Genomic DNA, 16749 nt, shown 5'->3' on the forward strand with positions numbered 1-16749 from the left:
GCCTATGGAGCCAACATTTCTCTCAGCAGTTCGACATGATGTATTGCTGTGTCCAACTCATCAGCTTGCCGAGCAGAAACTCACAATCTCCACGGTTTCACGCGCCCACACTCTTTAGTAAAGGACAGGACGACCTTTGCAGCTTCTGACAGAAACCAACAAGCCCATGGATTCACAGATTCGTGGTCAAGAGCGGCCAAAAACCTACACCAAACCACCAGAAAGCAGAATCGTCCCAGCTGATATTGTGAATCCCAAATTCGAGGATCTCGTCGACTTGGCCCTCCTCAGAGTCTTCGATTCAGCGTCGCTATTAGAAAGTCGACCTCCGAAGTTGTTTCCGACCGCCGAGACAGTGTTCGCAAAATACTACGCCCACGATGACTGGCTCGTGCACGGAGATCTGGAAAGCGAGATGGGAAGAATGAACTACATGCTCTCGAAATTGCCTGAGCGAGGCATGCCAAGCGAATGCATCGCCCCTGTCCGATCTATCTTGTCCTCAGCCTCAGTATTGACTGCTTGGCGACGGACGTTTCCTTGGCTCGAAAGAATCATCAAGCAAGAAACGCGACGCGTCACAAGTCTGATGCAGAAACAACAAGGATCGCCCACTGCGCCTTGCCAGAAGTCGAGGTTCATTGCCGTCCCAGTCGACTATGGGACGGATCGTGCTGCCTCCAGTCAAGCTTTGCAGCTCTGGGAAGGCGCTTTGAGGGAGATTGTCATTGGGATTTCCGAGGGTCACTTCGAGCACGTCAGGACCTTCTTGCAAATCTTCACTTTCCTCAAAGATCCGCTGGGGTGCTTGGAAAGCGTCTCCAGCAAAGCGGTAGACATTTTTACCTATATGATGACTACTCTAGCCAGCTCGAGGAGCCACATGCCCGGCACTGTGTTGAAGAAACTGCGGTGGCACGCGGCAGCGGCACAAGCAGCACAAGAGGCCTTGTTCCTCTCCTGTCCATTATTGGAGTCCGTCAACTACATCCATTTCACTGGCCACCAACAACTGCCCTATGGCGATGTGCCACTAGACGATTTACCGCGATCGGAATTTTCCATTCCAGGACATGTCCTCCGCATCATCGAAGAGATGCTCACTAGGGCCCCTCGCAAAACGGGGGCTACTGTTCCATCGCCCCGATCACAGTGTCATCCTACCCATCCCTTCCAATAGAAGCAGGAAAACACATGACCGTGATCATCGACGGCAACCACCGCGCAACCGCAACCATGGTCTTACGCCTAATCGCCGAGCGTCCAACCGCCCTAACTACCCCCGACCACGCCGTGGAGCTCGACGCCTTCTGCACCTCCCACGGCCTCGGGCTGAAATGGAAAGTCGATCTTGCCGAAGTCCTCGCCGCCATCCGCGGTAGTCGCTGTGCTGCATTAGTATGGAGCAAAATGGGGCTGGTAGAGCGATTTCGTGATGTACAGACCATACCCGCCCTCGTTGTTCGAGAAGACCATTTCCATACGGCATGCCAGCAACGACCGGCTCTCGAAGGTCGTCCGAGACTTTTACTCCCTATACATCAGGCGCTGTACAATGATGAGAAGTTGAGTCTGGCTTTCCCGCAGGCGGGGCAGGTTCATGGGCGGGCGGTGGGGTTTAAGGCTATGCCTCTTGTGAAGGAGGGGATGTGATGTGTACTAGTCGTAGTGCGGCAGCCTATTATTGGGGGAGTGGTAAGGGTCAGGTCTGCCTGCCAGATATTTGAGGGAGCCGAAAGTAGATCTATACTGCTCATTGTAGGAAGTTGAAGCTTTGGGATCATGGTCCGCAGCCTGACTGCGTATATATTTGCCATACTATTACAAACCTACTTTGGGCTAACGTCGAACCTGCTCCGAAATTCTCTCGTCTAGCATCGAGCCTTTCTTACAAATGGAGGCGCAATTCTCAAAATTCCACGATTCTGATACTGCCATGCCCCTCATGACAGATTTTTTGAGTACCTTCAGCGGAGGCTTTGCGTTGACGATGTGGCAAAGATAGCCATCGAAAGTGTTCATCAGGCAGCATTTCAAGACCGATCAATGTTACGCCATTCGTAATGGAAGTCGGTTCTATGGTACCAGAGACTCCGCGAGCTAGGATATCGATGATGATCTTCCGTCCGCGGAGCTTTACGGACCGATTAGTATAGCAAACAATTGGACCGGGCGTTTTCCGAAAATGGCTTACAGGGAAATCCCGTGGCCCATAGAAGTCGAATGTTCGATGTGACCGTGGAGCTACTATGGTATAATGCTATTGTATCAGAATGACAAGGTACTCGAAATCATCGAGTTCGGGATCGACGCGCTCAAATCCCTGTTGAGTCCCAAGGTCACAAATCTTCATGCTATGACGCAGGACGCCCTATCCAGACTTCTCGATGATAAATCTATCAGTAGAAGCAGAGATGGCTACAGACGAAGACGCAAATGATTTGCATAACATAGTGCCAGCGTCGTAAGCAAATCGCTTGACTCAACGTACCGATTCAACAAAAGACGGGCTTCCCACCATTGAGCCCTAACGATTCAGGACTGAACTTAGAACGTTTGCAAGGCGAGAAAAGCTGCGAGAGACGCCAACTTTGTGACCATCCTGCTCCGACGCTGTGATCTTCCCTCAACTCCAGAAAGCGTAGTAGCACATGCACAGCAGCATCAACGCATCACTATGGCTACCACCGAGCCATATGGCCGGCGGCTCATTCCCAACATTATCGACGAGCGAGCTCGCATCGAGCCTGAACGTCCTGTCTACTCTATCCCTTCTATGTCACAAAGTACGCGCCTTGAGCTGATGAATGACACAAATCCTCCCCTGACTTCTTGCTAGCTGTTCCAATTTCTTCGAGCGCGGTCTCACAAGAATTCACCGATATCTCTGCTCGCGAGTTTGCCGATGCAGTTGACAAGGTCGCTTGGTTGCTTGATGCTGAAGTAGGGAAAGGCATATCTTTCCCGTCTGTTGGCTACATTGGTCCACGTAAGTTGCTGCGGGGGAAGTCATGTCTCGAATTGCTTTTGCTGAGTCGTAGATAGATGATATAAGATACGCTCTGGTGGTCATTGGATGTATCAAGGCTGGATACAAGGTACTCATACCAACCAGGAGAGTGCTATCAGGACCACGTCGATTGACTAATGTGTTAGGCCGTCATTATCTCTCCGCGCAATAGTATTGAGGCAGATCTGGCACTCCTCGAGGCAACTGACTGCAACATCTGGTTGCTACCTAAAACCCATCCTGAGTTACAATCTCAGATCCTGGCTCGCCGACCTACGAAGGTGCTGACGATTCCGGAAATCGACGAGCTTTTGGAAAGCACGCCAGTCCCTGGGTTTCCGTACAACAAGACATTCCAAGAGGCTTCATCGGAGCCGTTCTGTGTCCTGCACACTTCCGGTTCGACGGGTAATCCGAAACCTATCATCTGGAAGCACTCGATGCTTGCTACCCTGGATGCCACGCGCCTGCTTCCAAAGCATCTTGGTCGTCCTCCATGGGTGGTGGTTTTTGAGGAAGGAGATCGGTTCTACTCATCCTTTCCCTTCTACCATGTACGTGATACCAGCTCTAGTTTTCTCTCGGCAGCCCCAGTCTGATTGATTTCTGCGCTAACCCACTCGCTCATTAGAGCGCAGCGATGGTGATGAATGTTTTGATCAATGCCTTTTACGGCACCTGCAACGTGCTTGGTCCTGCTCATGTCCCTGCCAGTCTAGCTCTGATCGACTCACTTCTCGATCACGCGAAGGTCAAAATTTGGCATATCGTCCCTTCCATCGTTGATGAGATTGGGGAAACCTCGGCGATTCACGGGAAGTTCAAGGACGCTAAGATGATCATCGCATCTGGGGGTAACCAAAGCATCCATTCTTTGAGGAGTATTGACTGACTCCAAAAAGGTCCTGTCGGATATGACAGCTCGAACAAGGTGACGCCTTCAGTACGAGTCATGAACCTTACAGGCACAACGGAAGGTCTCTTTATGGGAAGCCTGCTGGTCGAGCGGGAAGACTGGATCTATTTTGCTTTTCACCCATATGCCAATTTCGATTTTAAAGAGATCGAGCCTGGGGTCTTCGAGCACTGCATCGTGCGGGACGAAGGCAAGGTTGGCTTTTTCCAAGGCATCTTTCACACATTCCCAGATATACAAGAAATGTCACTCAAAGACCTCTATGCCCGACATCCGACAAAGCCTGGCCTTTGGATATACAGTGGGAGAACGGATGATGTAGTTGTGCTATCGAACGGTTACAAGATTCACCCCAAAGATATGGAAGCTATTATCAACAGCCATCCAGCTGTCAGCGCATGCCTAATAGTCAGTCTCAATCTCCGCCCAATATTCACTTTCGTATTAGCTCTGATTCCCCGTCTGCAATACATTTGCTGATGATACAAAAGATTGGGACCGGATACTTCCAGGCCTCGCTTCTCGTTGAACTGGTGAATCCCCGAGCAAGGTCGGCGGAGGAGCACCAAACACTCCTAAACAGTATCTACGAGACAGTGAGGCAAGCTACCAAGTCTAAACCTTCGTATGCAACTATCACAAAAGAGCACATTCTGTTTGCGAAGCCTGACATGCCGTTCGCTCGAACTGATAAGAGCACGGTCAAGCGTCGCATGACCGAGACTCTTTATGGATCCGAAGTCGAGCAATTTTACGAGAGGCTGGGAAGAGGAGACGCACCAAGCTTCGAGACAATGATCGACGCTACATCCCTCGAATCAACCGCGCAGGACATTCAGAGACTTATGATGATATCGCTCTCTTCAGATAAAGAGGTAGGGCTCGACGACGACCTTTTTGGCGCAGGTCTCGACTCTGTGCTTTCTGTCCGCGCCGTCAGATGTCTTAGGTCAGCAGCTGAGAGATACATCAAAGACTCAACCCTGAAGTCGGCATTTGCACCGCATTTCGTATATCTGAACCCTACCATCAATCAACTCGCAAGCGCGTTCTTCAACCTGGTGAATGATGTTAAGGGGGCTCATAAAAGCCCGGTCGAGATGCAAACGGAGAAATTGGAGGAATATCGAGCTAAATATACTGCGAACCTGCCACAAATCTCGGGTGCTCGTTCTCGCCCTCCCCCTTGGACAGCAACACTGTTATTCTGAGTGGGAGTACTGGGTCCTTGGGCTCATATATATTAGAGGCTCTGCTTCGCCAGGCAAATGTCGGACGGATATTCTGCCTCAATCGGGCATCTAACGGCGCGGAGAAACAAACTCAAGTCAACAAAGCTCGGGGTTTGACAACCGACTGGCCCGCAGAACGCGTACAATTCTATCAAGTCGACTTCTCAGAGCCTAAGTTCGGGCTCGATGATGAGCCGTATGATATTCTATTGCAGCAGACCACGCATATCATCCACTGTCAGTGGCCAGTGAACTTCAACATGAGCATCGTGTCCTTTGAGCCGCAAGTCCGCGGCGTTCGGCATATCATTGATTTCTGCCTGCGAAGCAAGCGCTCGCCATTCCTGTTCTTCGTGTCAACCATGGCCACCGTCAGTCATCTGAAAGATCGTGCGGAGGTGCTAGAGGCGCCGGTCGATAGCTTGACGACTGTTCACGGCGGCTACGGCGCGTCAAAGCAGGTGTGCGAGCTCATACTGCAGGATGCTTACGAACACAGCGGATTGAACGGTGCGATTTGTCGAGTGGGACAGGTGGCTGGGCCCGTACTGCGGTCGGAGGGTATGTGGTCGAAACAAGAGTGGGTCCCTACTGTAAGCTGACCTTGCTTTATACCCACGCGAAGAGTTGCTCAAGCTGATGACTTTTAGATCATCAGAAGTTCAAAGTTCCTTCGTTCGCTACCCGCCACCTTGGGTTCCATGAACCTAGTCGACTGGATTCCCGTTGACCTTCTCGGGAACATCGTCGTCGAGCTTGCTGCAGCAGCGGAGCTCCATCATGAACGACAAGATGGCTTCCATGAGGTGGAAGTCGAGCTCGAAAAGACGATACCAGTCTATCACGCCGTCAACCCCGAGTTTTCAATGTGGGACGAGCTGGTCTCTGTCGTTAAGAACAGCTTTAGCGACCCCGATGTCAAAGTTGTTTCCTGGGCTGAGTGGGTTGCTATGCTTTCCAGCTCACAGCCTCAGACTGTGGATGTTTCGCAAAACCCTGGGCTCAAATTACTGGACTTTTTTGATGCTTTGAGACGCGATGCGGAGGCCGGCCTGATGATGCCGAGACTGGAGACGGAGCGCTCTGAAATGAAAAGTGGGACTTTAGCTGGGTTGAAACCGGTGGGCACTGTGTGGATGGAAGCTTGGATGAAGCAATGGGCTTTCTGAACTGGGCGAGGCACCCATGAGAGAGATCGGTGACTTCTTGACAATGAAAGCGATAGCATTCCTGAGCATGAATGATAGTATCATCTCGAAGTGATGTAAAGACAGTCTTTTTGACCATCTTGAAGCTACATTGCAGCAGCGATTATTGATCATTTAGCTAGCTCATTCATTAATAAGGTTGGTCGAATTCATGAAGCCGACCGACTGACGACAGTGTGACACATGCTTTATTCATGGCGCAGTGTTACTCAACTACTTCATACTAGTAAAAGGCCTCCTCTGCTGCAAATAGCCCTCCACAGCCGTATACGGCGCATCTTCCCAGCCGGGCTTCCCACCCGTCGCCGCCTTGACATCAAGCGCATTATACCTCGTATCCCCCCCACCGCGGCATCCTTATCCCAAAACGGCTGCAACCAAGCCCAATCTCCCAAGCCCACACTCGGCACCTTCAGCGACCCAGTCGTCTTGGGCGCATTCACCGCATCGTCGAGCCTGTAGTCCGTCGTGACGGCTTTGCTAGCCTCGTACGCGGGCACATCGCCCGGGATCAACAGCGGGCCCATTTTGAAGAAGGTGCAGATCTCTTTGACGCCGGTGTCGATGGCGAAGGGGGGAGAGAGAGCTGCTGGATGGGGAGGAGGGCGGTGTAGAGATTGAGAGGGGTGAAGGGGTCGAGGATGCCGACGAAGGTGGCGAGGTTCTGCATGCGCTGTGTGGAGTAGGGGACTGGGTCGCTGATATCGCCGACGTGTGGGTCTGCGTAGAACGGTTGTAGAGTCACGTCTTGAGGCATGGAGCGAGATGGGTCGCCGGCGATGGTAGGGTCGTCGGCGGCCGGGGGTGGTAGGTGTAGAAGTCGTTCCAGTTGACGTCGACGCCGTTCTTGAGGTCTGGAGCTGTGGTGAAATAACCATATAGGCCGTCGTACACCTGTTTGGGAGTGTAAGAGATGGTCAGACTCAACTCCCATGTTGACTTACATTGTCTTTGTCGCCGATCTTGAGGCCGAAGTTGTAGCTTGTCAAGTCTTTAGGACTGACTTTGTTTGCAACAGTGCTCTTGTTCTTCAGAGGAGACTCAGCCAGCTCGAGGTTGATGCCAAATGTTGTTAGAGCAAGAGGCCGGCCGAGAACGCTGAGCATTGAGTCCGCATACGATGAAGGTGTTGCTTGGATCGCTTCCGTCACCTCTGTAAGCGTCCTGAAAACGCCTTGCAAGTAGCCTGGTCGAACGAACTGCGTCATGAAGCTCTTCAGCACGGGATCAAGGCTATTCAGCAGTGTCTGGTCTTCCGCAAATGGTCTTTTGAGCGGATACTTGCTTTCGACAGCATATTCACGCACAAAGCGTCCTGCAGAATTGGTAAGCAGGTATTGCAAGTCAGAAGATGGCGCCTACCGTCGAAAGTAAACACTTGCAAGCTTCTATTGGCTTGGTTGATAACGAGCCATCCTCTCACTGGGTTCTCCCACTCATCAAGAGACCTCCAGGTAGGAGCGGCATCTTCTGTTAGGAAGTGCGCATTGACACGTGCGTTTTGGTTGATGCTCGGCGGCAGCTGTATGAACGGACATTTTGTATCGCCGTTTTGACGCGGGAGTACAATCTTCGGTGAACTGCCATCGTTCGAATAGTCCACCGAGTATGAATCCCCTAAACATGGAAATAACGGAGTTGGAGTTGGACCAATGCCCTTCCCTAAATCGGAGTATGTCTGAATCCCTTGCACAATCTGATTGAATTTGTCGATAATATTGAGCTTTGTAAAGCGCAGCTGTCCATGAATGCACGGCTTAAACGGGCTGTACTTATTCGGATCTGCGGGGATATCAACTAGGGAAGCGAAGGGCGTCTTCGAAGTTGCGCCCGCCATTACTGTAAAGTCTTCAGGAGCGCTGAAGCCAATGTTGGCGCCTGGAGCACCAGGCAGCATTTGAGGGCCTGATGTGGTGTTCTTCACTGGTAGCGTATGTAAGCCTTGAACACAAGTGACTAATTGCTCGGTAAGACCTGTCATCGGGCTGGAGAGAAAGTCGAGTGAACTTGCTTGTTTGATCAAGTTGTCCCGATCTGAGGTTGACATCGGATTGTCTGGGTCTTTTGAGAATATCTGCTTGAGAGTGGCGGCTAGAATTGAACCCGCCTGAGGCAAGATGGGACAGCGCCCCTTTAGGAGACGAAAGTCGCCCTGTGTATTGGGATCTGCCGGATTTGAGTCTGGGGTAAGGCCGTAACCATAGCGAGCGTCCTTCCCTCTGGCGGTGAACTGCCACTGATCGAAAGGTATGTGATAGTATTCCGCTTCCCACTCGATGAAAAGCGGGAACCAGCCATTCCGCAAACTCTGTGTGTCTTGTCCACCTGTGCAATTATTGATATGTCAGCTTCCCTACATATAAACAGTCATTCTAGATATGAGAGTGATTCAGGGATAAGCAGTACATATCCGCCATCCGCGAGGGTCACTCATCGTACTACCGGACAACCACTCCTTTCAACGTAGTCAAGGACTGAGCTAACTCACCAAAGTACTTAGGCGTACTCCGGAACGGAACTTGTCCGATCGAGCCAAATTCCCCTTCGCTGATGATCTTGGATATCGTGTCATTCAATGCAGTAGGTAGCTTTCCCGTCGGCATATCAGATGGTTGAAATCGTGGAAACTTGGGGAATCCCATGGGTTCCCCTCCCATGAAATTCTGCGGATTGATCCTTACTTGGAGGTTCTGGTCCCAATCGCTAGGCCATTTCGAAGAAAGTCCAGCGAGGAAGAGTGTCGGATCCCGCTGAATGTAGAAGGATGGGTGCTGGCCAACTTGCAGCAGTCCCAGCTTCGCCTTCTGAGTCGCAATCGCAGCGTTCAAGGTAGCAATGGCACCAACATTGCCGTTCTTGTAATCGGCATTAGCCTTGATACGCTTCTGTAAGTCTGGCACCTGATTGATTGCCGTGTTAAATGCTGACACTTGGGTATTATCTTTGTCTGCAACATACGTCCACCAAGCGCAAAAGAGTTCGCATTTCAGGCGTTGTTGTTCACGTATAATTGCGTTGAGTCGAGATTGGATCATGTTGAGCGTGCGGAGATCCAAAGCTTGCTGTGGCGTTGGTATCACCGGTTGCGTAGTAACTTTCGAGTCATCCGGTGCTTTAAAGTGCCAAGCTGCTCCTCCCGCGGAAGGTACAAAATTGTTCGTCGCGAGGAGGTCTGCGTATGATTTAGTGATTTAGTCATATAAATCAGGGCAGCGACGACTTGAAAATCGAGCGACTCGAGTCTTGATGTCCGCAGAAGAGAGAAAAGGGACGTACCTTCGGCTGAAAATTGCGAGTCAATGTTATCGTTGTAGTCTAAAACCAGCGTCTGGATCTTGAGAAGCGATCGTTTGATGTCGTCGGTCGACTTAACTCCTGTATCCTCAGTCGACCTCAACCAGCCAAACAAAGCATCGATCGGATTTGTTCCCACAGAAACAGGATGTGATGTTACTAAGGACTTCTGGAGCACATCCGCAGGGGTGACGAAGTCAGCTCGAACTGCTTCCTCACTCTTAGGATTACTCCAGGTAAGATTGAACATGTTTCCGTAACAGAGTGTCCGCATACTAGCCTGAGTTGCTGGGTTCAAGGCTGCATCTTTCCACGTAGTATCATCGCTGTTGAGCTGGTTATCAATTTTCAAAGAACAAGCATCTAGTCTTTGCTGAGGAGTTTGGCCTTTGTCATAATTCATGTCAAGGAACAAAGGGTCATCTAGAGTACGGGTATGATAGCCAACCACGGTGTAAGAAATCGACCCTTGGCAGAAAACAGCATCTTGTCCTCGGACGCTAAGATCATCGAAGAAGGATAAAACAGAACTGTTTTGAGGCTGAAAATCTGGAAAGTAGGGATTCCCGACTCGTTGCACAGTGATTGGCGTTGGATTACTTGGGGGTTGGTTGTCGTTACCATCCCAGCCAGGAGGCCCATTGATCCAAGAGGCTTTGCCCATGAACAGCTGACCTTGCTCGCTCAATGGCGCTGAAGTGTTGACGAATGGTGTAGCACTGACTTCAATGTCTTCAGTCGGTGGGATAGCGGTCTGGTCGGTGATGCTACGGATACGATCCTGGGTTTGGGTCAGATTGAAATCCGTTTGACTCCAAATGGTTTCTGCCTGACGTTGCAGACTTTTTGCGAAAGGGGTTGGATAGGATGAACTCACGCTTTCCACCATGAAACAATCTCTCACAGCGGCGAACTCGGATGCATTGGAGTCATAAAAGGTATACTGCCTTTCAGTCCCGTCTGACTTATTTTTGATCCAGATCTGGTTGTTGTACTTGGTACCTCGAGCTCCTCGAACAGTTCGCCAGACAAACCAACGATTGGGGATAGGACGAAACAGCGGTTGTCCTGGCTGAATGTTGTTTTCGGGATACCCAGCAAGCCTTGCTTGATCTGTCATGCTTTTCTTACTGTCCGTACTGTCCGACGCCGCGAGTCCAACACGGTACATCTTAGGAAGACTCCAATGGAGGTATCTGCCACTGTCAGACGATGTCAAGTGTTAGGGCAATGGATTAGCATACACGCCTTGGCGTCGCTGTTGCTTACGAGTGCGATCCACGGCACCCATATAGGGTGCACTCTTGTGATGCTCAAAGATGTCATTCTGAAGATTCCTGCTGTCAAGCTGCAATCCCTGGAAGTTCGGATCGTTGAATGGCGCGAGATAGGCTCGCTCCCGTGGATCACTTTGCGACTCATATTGTGGCCCAGAGTTGAGATAGGCATCAAGCTTCATGGGCACCCATACCTGATTAGACGTCATCTCTTTTGCAAACGATGTTCAGTGTTGAACCAGCAACTACGATCTGAGATAATCGTGGATGATGAGCGCTGCAGTCCGCCAAGGAAGACTGCCTTTTCCGCCAAATTAACGAACTTCTCCTTCTCCGGGCAGCGGTGGCGGTTGAGTTTTCGATGGTGAAGCCCGTTTGACCCAAGCTAAATGTTGGTGGCATGGCACTAATCCAACCACTTTGGTGTTGCATTAGCGTGCGAATTCAATCTGCCGCTATGAACAACGCCGTTCGGAAATACGCGAGCTCGCGAACCGCAATACATGGCTTGCAGTAGTGGGAGCCCAGCTACGTGGCAGTCACCCGCACTGTCAGGACACAGTGGTCTGGTCCTGCCTGGCCAGATCTAGTTGATTGCCAAGTTCAACCGAGCTGGTGGCGTAGAAAAGTGGCTTGCATGTCTTGGTCACATTGTTGACATCTCGTATTGCGTAACTTCCCCAGTTACTACACTAATCAGCATGACTACAGTGGCATCTCGTGAATCTCAGCGCGCACTAGTGAAACCCGTAGCTTGGCCACGGTAGGGTCGAGGTCTCTAGTTCAATTTTCGTTCTTTCCACCGGACGAGGATCTCTCTGCCTCGCATGCACGGCTGGGTCGCGAGTTTGATCTATGCAGAACGCGCATGCAGTGGGCCACTTAATATTGGATCTTTTCATGGAACAATTCTGTCATCTTCTTAGGATTCGAGCCTAAAGACATGAAGCTAGTGAAGTTTTGGGGTAATCCTCGAACTTCTTACGTCGACACCGTACGTAATCACATTGGTGTACGTCCCAACCGAATAGCTTGAGCCATCATGATTCGTGTACTCTTCGTAGATTGGCATCTGGAAGTTCACCGCACTACTACCTGCTCCAAGATAATTGGGTTGTAAGCCTTCAAAGCAGTTGACTTGTACTCCCTCGACCACGATGCTGGCGTCTTTGTGCCTGAGTAGATCCCACGCGGGAACAATGGGGTAGTCAAGACCGCTTTTGTTGTTTGGCCATAGATCAATAGTGAAAGTGGCTGGCGTGTTACCTTTAGCCGCTGTATATGACGTTTGCGCTCTCCAGCGACATCCTAGGCCCACAGTACGGACTTTGGGAAGTATGACGCCGTACGCCTTCGACCCGCTGGATGCAGGCTGAGCTGGCCACTCACCTAAAGCATTCGGTGTCAAGGTGGAAGGCGGCTTGTTGTCTGGGAACGGCGCAAGTAGGGTTGTTGGCGTGTTACCAGGGGTGCAAGGTCCGACCGATATCCAAAAGGAGAGCCTTGACAGATCGTAGCGTGATGTTGCGAGAGATTTGGTGTCAATTTGAAGGTCTGTCTTGAAGCCTAATGATAAAGGATAGAGTGACACCAGTCCAATTTGGTATGGCCCAGAGTCCGGATTGGTCGATTGTGCAAAACGTAAATTGTATACATCTGTGCTAAGCTGGCATTGCTGGCTTTGAATATACGGAGTGTTTTTTCGACGAGCTTGTCTGACCTCTGGCGCTTGCAGTTTTGGCCCAGGATTAAAGATATTCGGTATCTGATATAGAACGAAGAAGGTTCCAATCACAATATTGTCCTCGGTTACCTGAAGGTCTGTCTTTGCTAGAGCTCTGATCATTTGGTTGACGGGCGTAGCATAGGTAGGTAATTGAGAGGCTCCTTCGACAGACCGCAGTGGACGTCGAGCAGGCGCGGGCTTCAGGGCTGGAAGTACCCGTTGCTTTGAAGTGATAAGGCTAGCTGGGGCGGCTATGGTCCTTTGAGCACCAGGTTTCAGCATATTCAAAGCAGGAACGGATGCAACTAGCTGTGCAGCAACGAAAGCTGCCCTCGCATACTTTGTCGAACCGAGCTGGGAAGCAGAAGACGCAACGTTTGCCAGAGACTGCGGATACAATGCCCGGGAGTTGCTGTCAAAGTAATCGCTCACAGTAGCTGGATCGATGAGTATAGTAGGTCGAGTGTTATTGTATTTGCTGCTGATGCCACTGGTCGCAAGGTCTGAGAAGACCGGTTTCAGTACAATCGTTAGTGTTTTACCACCATTCAATCCATCGTCGTCTCCAACGATGGACGTGAGCTGGTGCTCTGGAGGGCTAATCGTAATGCCAAGGTCGGAGAAGTCACCTGGCTCGCGATCGAAGAGCATCAACAAGAGGTCGGTATCAATTCTTTCATGACGTATCACCTCCAATTGTACACCTTGTTTCTTGGAGTCGACAAATGGTGCAGATAGACGCATATCCGGAAACTTGGTGACAAACTCTGATCGCAGTAGTATGCCCCATTTCGGGACTTGTGGTACAAAGCCTTTGCCTGCGCCAGACAGTAGAGGCTCGGACACGTACTTGTGTAGGCTCAACTTGAGCGCTTCTCGGACATCATCACCTTCATCAAAATGTTCACAAATGGAGAGAGCGCCGTCAGTGAAGGTTTTGAACCAATTTTGATCGACATAAAAAGAACGGACAGTCTCATTCGGTATGAAGCCTGGGTCAGAGACAAGATTCGCGAATGGAAGTCCAAATAAATACCAGCGATCCTGATCGTAAAACAGCGTGATTAGTAAGAGTTCAAAGATAATGCGTAAAGCCAGAAGAACAAGCTAAATATAATGGAAGGGCCGTGAGAAACTTCTGCGATGTTAATGGCATGTGTGTCAGAACTTTGCAAGTTCGAGTCCACGCGTGTTTGCGCCTTCACTCTACTCGAAGAAGGAATGATCTTGACTTACCATTAGCCATTGCAAGACCGTAGCATAGTCGGTCGACTGAGGAACATTGTACTCGTTAAACTTCGTTTCGGTGTCAGCGGGAACTTGGGAATTCGGTGCAGGCTTCTGTGACTGCTGTGAGGCAGGCACGGCCTCGGCCAAGACTGAGATTCCTTGCGATTGAAGCTGTTGCCTGTACGTCGTCTTGACAATAGAATCGGTAAAAGCATAAAGCTCACGCTGATTGTAGCCTAATGGTTGGGTCGACCACCGTTGAGACTTGAAGGCAGACTGCGTGTTGAGTCGAGTGACTACAGTACTATTCGCGGTGGCAAAGGCAGCAGGCGCTGAGGCTTTAGCAATGAAGACGCCTTGAGCTGTTGCTTTAGCCACCTTCGCGTCGTCGAGAAACTTGTCGTGAACCCCTTTCCTCAGTCGCATCAGCGCAGATGAGAAAGCTCTATCCGCGACAGCCATCGTCTTGCCGAGCTCCCAGGCGATCTGGAAAGTCAAGTCCATAAATCCCGATTGCTCGTCTACTATCGCTAAGTCTGTGCCGTAATCTGACGGCGGAAAGTCGAAATCATCGTACTTTGTAGGTGTCAGAAAGCCGCGTTGAAGGGCAATCGTCGGCTCTCCGGTGGGCGTCCTATACCTTAGTAGACTATATCCGCTTAGCATTTTATCCTTGGTCCAATTGTCCTGAGATGTCGACGTGTATTTCGCGAGACTATCTTGTGCTTGTACCTTTTGAAAGGAAGCATCTAGCGGTCTTAATGGTTGCACCGTGTCACCGAGGGCTTGTAAGAGCTTCTGGGCCGAAAAGGATTCGGACGGGAGATACGTAAAGCTCCAACTGTAGAGACTCGTGAGGACAGCGGGCTTCGTGCCATCTCTTGTGACATTACTGTTGTCGAACAAGCCCTGAAGTGAGACGACATGAGCGAACGCGGTTTTCGGTGATGTAAGGTCATATGGTCCAATTCTGGGCGAATTGATGGCTGCGAGGTCATAGACGCCTGGGTCGTCTGTGTTTGCCATACCTGTCGTATTGAAAGTGCGGATGTGACTCATCAACTTGAAGCGGACGGGATCCGGAGCATCAGTACTCTTAGCATCCTTGCCGGCAAAGAGACTAGCGAACAATGCTCCTTGTAGCACAATGATTTCGACAGGTGTGACATCCGTTTTGAGGGCTTGGTCTGTGAGTGAGGTAGGCTGCGTTGCAACTCCGTTCAATTTCTGTATGTCCTGCGCTTTGAGCTTGTATGATAATGTTGATGTCTGGTTAAGCGCATTTCCACCGTTTGGAGCCAATTTCTGATTGAAGGCCGTTTTCTGAGCCTCGGTGATAGACAGCTCATCTGCTGTGAACACAAGAAGCGCCAGCCATGGTGTCTGATCACTAGCTGTCTCAGAGGTCCGAACCTTGAGTAGCCTGCAACAGCGCTTAGCTTCTACCGCAAAAATGAAGCAACGCGCGTCAAGCATTGATTGGATACCCAGATGTGCTAGGGGACATCTAGAGGATAAGAAAGCGGGCTCACCACGGTGCATTCTTGTCATCGAATAGGATATGAGGAAGTGCATCTAATCGATGTCAGCTTGCGGGCTCAGACTGAGAGACGCTCGATATGAATTTGCAATGCTTGGGTTCTGGAACGGTGTCACGTCTTTCCGCCTGACGGCATGGAAGAAGACAGGTTTGGGTTGAGATGGACTTCGTTCTTACTCCAATAGATACTATGACCCGGAGGCGGATATACCGAGTGAATACTTGAGGGATCAAGAGCGTAGGGCGAGACTGGGGAGTTGAACGTCTTCTTGGACTTCAGGTCGGAGTAGTGAGCAGTTTGGTTACCCTTCGTGACCGACACAGACTGAGTGAATGTAGCAGTATATGTGACATCGCTTGTTAGGTCCGGAACAGAGGACGAGTGAAAGCAAATATATCCCGGTGGAAGTTGGGTGTTGCTGGAGCTACTATATCCAGTCGACAAACCGTCTGGGGCTCTTAGGATAAGAGAGCGGGATGTCACCATGATGGAGTCAAGACTTTGCAGTGAGCGGATCTTAGAAGTCTCTGTTTGGTGTTCTGGCGAAATGGACTACAGGATCACTCCTCAGTCCCTGGTGTACACAACGATCACCATGCGTACAGGTCCAGCGTTGTGTGGGGTCACTCATGGCAGGCAACTCGGACTCAGACTTCCGTCCGAGACGCTCTTTGTGATTAGCCCCTCGATTTTCTGCTCTCTTGCCTTTCGCTCTCTCTTCCTCGCTTGTTGGCCATCGGCACTAACCCCGCCCTGGTACGGAGGGTGTCCACCATTTTGGTGGCGTGGCCCAGCCCGACTGACGATGGCGAAAGTTCGTACCTGGCGATGTGCATGGCGTAGAGTAGACTTGTTAGGTCATGGTATTCTCGCATGTGGATGACAAAGAGGATCAGGAGATGAGGGGAATTTGCAACACCGCGTCCGGCGCTAACCTAAAGGGTGATAGCTTGAGGGCCGATGGCTTGGCCCTAGCACTAGTCGAAAAGAACAATACGGAGCTAAAATAGCGCTTTGCGGAGTAGCGGTATCATATAATTTTCAGCTGCCTGCATGTCAGCCACTTCCATCAACGTCCACAGAGGGCATGCGCTTGTCGAGTAGGCTTGGCTAGTCGAAAAAGTTAGGCAAGATCCCCACTTCACCTGAAGGCCTACGTTCTAGGCTTCTGGGGCGTTGCTATGGACTATGCCATTCCAGCGGGATGCAACCCCCCTTGGTACCATTGCTGGCGAGCATTGAGCGCTGATCAAGAACTTGTTTGAGAGATCAGTGGTTGATACCGAGACTCGAGTCATAATGATGCTCTATCTAC

The 16749-nt window shown here is 50.7% G+C and overlaps 4 protein-coding genes across 4 annotated transcripts; 3 read left to right on the top strand and 1 right to left on the bottom strand.

Annotated features, from left to right (window-relative positions):
* Positions 1-166: 166 nt before the first annotated feature.
* Positions 167-1180, top strand: KY384_008845 (uncharacterized protein; the record flags this gene model as incomplete). The annotated part of the gene is made up of 1 exon (XM_044817332.1): positions 167-1180. One exon carries the CDS (start codon positions 167-169, stop codon positions 1178-1180), a length of 1014 nt encoding a protein of 337 aa, XP_044664485.1.
* A 14-nt stretch (positions 1181-1194) lies between these two features.
* On the top strand, positions 1195-1653 carry KY384_008846 (uncharacterized protein; the record flags this gene model as incomplete). The annotated part of the gene is made up of 1 exon (XM_044817333.1): positions 1195-1653. One exon carries the CDS (start codon positions 1195-1197, stop codon positions 1651-1653), a length of 459 nt encoding a protein of 152 aa, XP_044664486.1.
* A 1024-nt stretch (positions 1654-2677) lies between these two features.
* KY384_008847 (putative NRPS-like protein biosynthetic cluster) lies at positions 2678-6327 on the top strand (the record flags this gene model as incomplete). The annotated part of the gene is made up of 9 exons (XM_044817334.1): positions 2678-2786; positions 2840-2989; positions 3046-3098; positions 3157-3564; positions 3642-3864; positions 3913-4334; positions 4418-5096; positions 5174-5751; positions 5809-6327. The coding sequence occupies 9 exons, from the start codon at positions 2678-2680 to the stop codon at positions 6325-6327; spliced, it is 3141 nt and encodes a 1046-aa protein (XP_044664487.1).
* Positions 6328-7107: 780 nt separating this feature from the next.
* Positions 7108-15920, bottom strand: KY384_008848 (uncharacterized protein; the record flags this gene model as incomplete). Its single annotated transcript, XM_044817335.1, has 11 exons — positions 7108-7260; positions 7311-7681; positions 7729-8691; positions 8855-9538; positions 9643-10862; positions 10905-11131; positions 11498-11629; positions 11923-13707; positions 13900-15316; positions 15426-15468; positions 15611-15920. The coding sequence occupies 11 exons, from the start codon at positions 15918-15920 to the stop codon at positions 7108-7110; spliced, it is 7305 nt and encodes a 2434-aa protein (XP_044664488.1).
* Positions 15921-16749: the final 829 nt, after the last annotated feature.

Source organism: Bacidia gigantensis (genome assembly GCF_019456465.1).
Source record: "Bacidia gigantensis strain McMullin 20006 chromosome Unknown scaffold_268, whole genome shotgun sequence".
Classification (NCBI taxonomy): Eukaryota; Fungi; Ascomycota; class Lecanoromycetes; order Lecanorales; family Ramalinaceae; genus Bacidia; species Bacidia gigantensis.